At 36.8% G+C, this 4,192-nt stretch overlaps 1 protein-coding gene across 1 annotated transcript; it reads left to right on the top strand.

Annotated features, from left to right (window-relative positions):
* The first annotated feature begins 2,815 nt into the window (after positions 1-2,815).
* On the top strand, positions 2,816-3,889 carry LOC141602341 (thioredoxin H2-like). Its single transcript, XM_074422638.1, has 3 exons — positions 2,816-3,201; positions 3,406-3,528; positions 3,628-3,889. The coding sequence occupies exons 1-3, from the start codon at positions 2,923-2,925 to the stop codon at positions 3,769-3,771; spliced, it is 546 nt and encodes a 181-aa protein (XP_074278739.1). The 5' UTR covers positions 2,816-2,922; the 3' UTR covers positions 3,772-3,889.
* Positions 3,890-4,192: the final 303 nt, after the last annotated feature.

Raw genomic sequence — 4,192 nt, 5'->3', positions numbered from 1 at the left:
CCCCGGCCGGTGCTGCCAAGCTTGGTTGATCAGCTGGCCATTAGCAAGTAGATACCAAGGAGCGTGTCGAAGAAGATTTGTCACTGTATGTCGATTGACATTCTGTGGCTGCATGCTTGACACGTGGCCCGGTGTTGATTGGTGGACGCTTCATGGGCTTTGCTCTGATTGGTCCACTGAATGGGCTTTGCTCCAGATGCCTAATATACACGCCTATATGAGGGTTTTTTATAAAGTAAATTGTATAACGGTTTTTTACTTTTTTGATAAAAAGCCATCTAAGGAAATATTTAAGATTTATCCTGAAAATTAGAAAAATATACTCGTTGTTACCATTTTTAAGTTGGAATCTTAAAAATATTTCCTTGGATCGATCCTTCCCGAATTTGGAGGTTCAACCGATCAAGCGTATCGAACTCAGTCGGGAACGTGAATGTGCACGCTGCATGCAGGTGAATTCCACATCGTTCATTGATGGTTTCAAATCTTAACCTCGCAAGTGAACGAGTTCGTTGCACTAATTGAGGATCGAATCCACAGGGAGCATGGGTGATTATTGATTGTCTAGATTCTTAAGTTTAGCTAAGTCAAAGAAAAGGTATTGATTGGTAAATTGACTAGGTAAGCTACACTAAAAGACTAGCAAATTAAACTAATAAAGCAACAACAAAATTCAAGGAAGAAACTAATCGAAATAATGTTTCACTCAAGATATGAAAGAACTAGGGCACGATTAGGCTACAAACATTCATGATTATCATGTTAATTAAATGCAATAAGTCATCTTGGGTACACAAGGCGGGGGAAAACGCCTCTAATTCGCCTATTGACTCCCTCCCGGGCCCACAATAGGACACTAGACCTACCGACTCAACTCCCTCCCGGGCTCATGACTCGGAATCTCCTACACTATATTCTAAGACCCTAGGAAACGCGCGCCATCCCCAAGGTAGTCGATCAATGCTAGGAGTCATTAAGCATACGATAAATTCCCGGCCTTCCCAACCCTTTTCCCAAAGGTGAAGGTCAAACCGGTTCCCAAAGGCACCCTCTTTAGGCTCTCCCTCCCGGGTTCAACCCAAATAGGCAAAGGATGTAAAATGGGTGGTCAGCCTAGGACCTAATCAATTCCCATTGGTGGACAAGGGTCATCAATCAACCAAAATCCCAAAATTCAACATTAACAGAGTAAATCCTAAGGTAAACCCCACCAATTTCCCCTTAATGACTATTTAAATGGAATCAAACATGTTAATCACTTATGTAAGTGCCCAATCGCACCCTAGCAAGGGTACTACTCACTAATCATGGCTTTTAAGACAAGACAATGAATAAAGATGGATTCTTTAAGTGTAAACATGATGTAAAATTGGATTCTACAATTAATCATGCAATAATTCAACAAAACTATGATAATAGACAAATTAAGCTAAGATGGGTAGAGATTAAACCAAAAGACACAATCTTTGACACAAGAAACCCAAAGATTCAATCATTGGGTAAAAACAACAATAAAGAACAAGGAAAAGATGAACAAGAGAGAGAAAAGCAACAATCAAACAACAAGAAGAAGAATTCTAACATAAACAACTTAACAAAACTAAAGAGTAAGCAAATGTAAACAAATGAAATTAAAGAGAGAAAGAGAAATTGAAATATACCAATAACAAGAACAATTGAGAAAACAATGAGGAATTTGGTGAAAGAAAGCTTGAATCTTGTAAATTGTTTGAAGGATTGTCACAAATTACAAGGGTTTTTCTATTTCTCCCACTAAGAGTTGTTATATGATGATTATTCCCTGAGAAAACTCAAGATTTTGCTTATATACTAGGTTACAAATCAAGTAAAAATGACTTAAAGCAATGTCGTTTAAGCTAATAAGAGTATTGCACGAATTTGGAGATGCGCACTGCCAATATGAGATACGCACTGTCAGATGCGCACGTTTTGTGCTTTCCTGTAAGAGATGCGCATCTTGAAGATGAGGAAGGCACTGTTGGATGCGCACGGTTTGTGCCTTCCTGTAAGAGATGCGCATCATGCTTCTGGATACGCGCTAGACTCAGCCTTTTGTTCTCTTAAGCCTTATTCCGTCTTGGGTTGGGCTTGTGGTCATGTGTATCGCATATGGGCCTCCCTTAGTGGGTGTAGTATTGCTAAATCATCATCTTTCCTACAAAAAATGGATAAATACAACCAAAACCGAAACAAACTTTCAAAAGGACGGGATTTGAGCATTATAGGGAATTAAGACACTGAAATGCACATAAAATACATTCAAGTGAGCTATAAGCAAAGGTTCTAAGGCATAGAAAGAGCGTAAATAACGAAGTTATCAAATCTCCCCACACTAAGCCTTTACTCGTCCTCGAGTAAACAAAGGATGCTCAAAACTAGACAAAAGGAAGGCTCTCATTGGGTGAGTCGTATGCACAATATAAGAAACACTCACCATTATTCAAATTAATAAGCCGAATGAGTATTAGCGCACTCTACGCCCTTTCAACTCACGTAATTTCACTTATGAGGAAAATGCAAAATTCGCAAGGCAAGTAGAGTCTTGCAAGAAAAATGCAATGCATCCATCATGTAAGCACATAAGCAAGAAAAATGCAATGCATATAATTTTGGGCCGCATGTTTAGAATATTTTTTTGAGTAGTGAACAAGGACATAGTACAGGCAAGTACACCTATGTAATCAAAATTTTCTTGTGGGAATTACAATGGAAAAATCAAATATTCTCATAGACGTATATAAAAACCCTAGTAGTACTGTAAGTGTATAATCATCCAAAACACAAACAACCTTAACACAAACACATTTAATTAAGCCATTTAATTTTCTATATATTATATTATCTTGCTCTCATTTAATTTAAAATATTTACGTAATTTTTCTTTATCTCACAAAATACAACATGGGATCAAATGTGTCTTCTACCTCTTGTGAAAGAAAGGAAGCAAAAGCAAGAGCAACTCCTCGTGCCTACCGCCGCTGTAATGCACACCGGTGGACTGACACGCCTCCAGCGGAAAGCGAGGTGGCTACCGATTCTTGTAATTTTAAGAACTCAAATGAAGATCAATCTAATATGACTATTGAAATAATTAGGCCTAATACAAACCGGGTCATCTCTTTTCACTCTTGTTCTTCTTGGAGAGAATATTTTCAAGCCTCTAAGCACTCGGATAAACTGGTAAGTTAGTATAATGACATCGTATTAATAAGTTATTGTCAATTTGCGAATGTACGTCATGTAAAATATAAAAAACTGCTCATAATTTTACCAGCTAAATTAACTAGTTGACATCTACACTGCCAGTATATGTATACTTAATAAAAGTTGGGTTGAGAATTATATCGACAACTCCTATAATCTAATACGTACAATTTTATACAGATTGTAATATTCTTCTCGGCATCTTGGTGTGGATTCTGCCGATATATGGAGCCCATTGTCGACGACCTTGCTACCGAGTACACTGACATTGAGTTCCACAAGAACGATATTGATAAGTTATTTGTACGACTCTTCTCAACTCGAAAGTAAATTATACTTTACGTTTATCAATTAGTATAATTTTTACTGATAATTCGATAAATTGAATAAAAATGGAAACAGGAGATATCACGGGAGTTTCAAGTAACTGTAATGCCTACATTCATATTCATCAAGAGAGGAAAAGAAGTCGATAAGGTTATCGGGACAAACCACCAAGAGATTCGTACCAAGATTGAGAAACATAGGGCTTCATTAATCCATTAATTATGGTTTACGAGTCTTAAGACATAAAAGAGTTACGTATATGGTTATTATGATATAGTGAGCTAATAAAAAGACTCGAGAAAACGAGTTCTATCATTAACTCTTGTTCTTGTTAGTATAGTCTAGATAACATACGTGACAAAGACAAACTAATAAGACTTCCTATGTCCTAAGTAAGCAGTTTACATTCGCTTTATTTTATGAGGAAAAATAAAGCAAATGTAAATGATTGATCGAGACAGCAGGTACTCGTAATGTATTTGGTGGTGTTGTATCATTATTATTCAAAGATAAATGATAATTTAATCAAAATAATGTTGCAATATAGTAATGCATCTTGTGGTGTTATATCTATTATCGACACTACCTTAACGGTCGCGATAGTACTCTAGCTAGTGTGTAGGGTATATTATAATTCGGG

Source organism: Silene latifolia, chromosome 9, assembly GCF_048544455.1.
Source record: "Silene latifolia isolate original U9 population chromosome 9, ASM4854445v1, whole genome shotgun sequence".
NCBI lineage: Eukaryota > Viridiplantae > Streptophyta > Magnoliopsida > Caryophyllales > Caryophyllaceae > Silene > Silene latifolia.
Note: the sequence above shows the minus strand (reverse complement) of the source record. Positions and strands in the feature narration are given on the sequence as shown.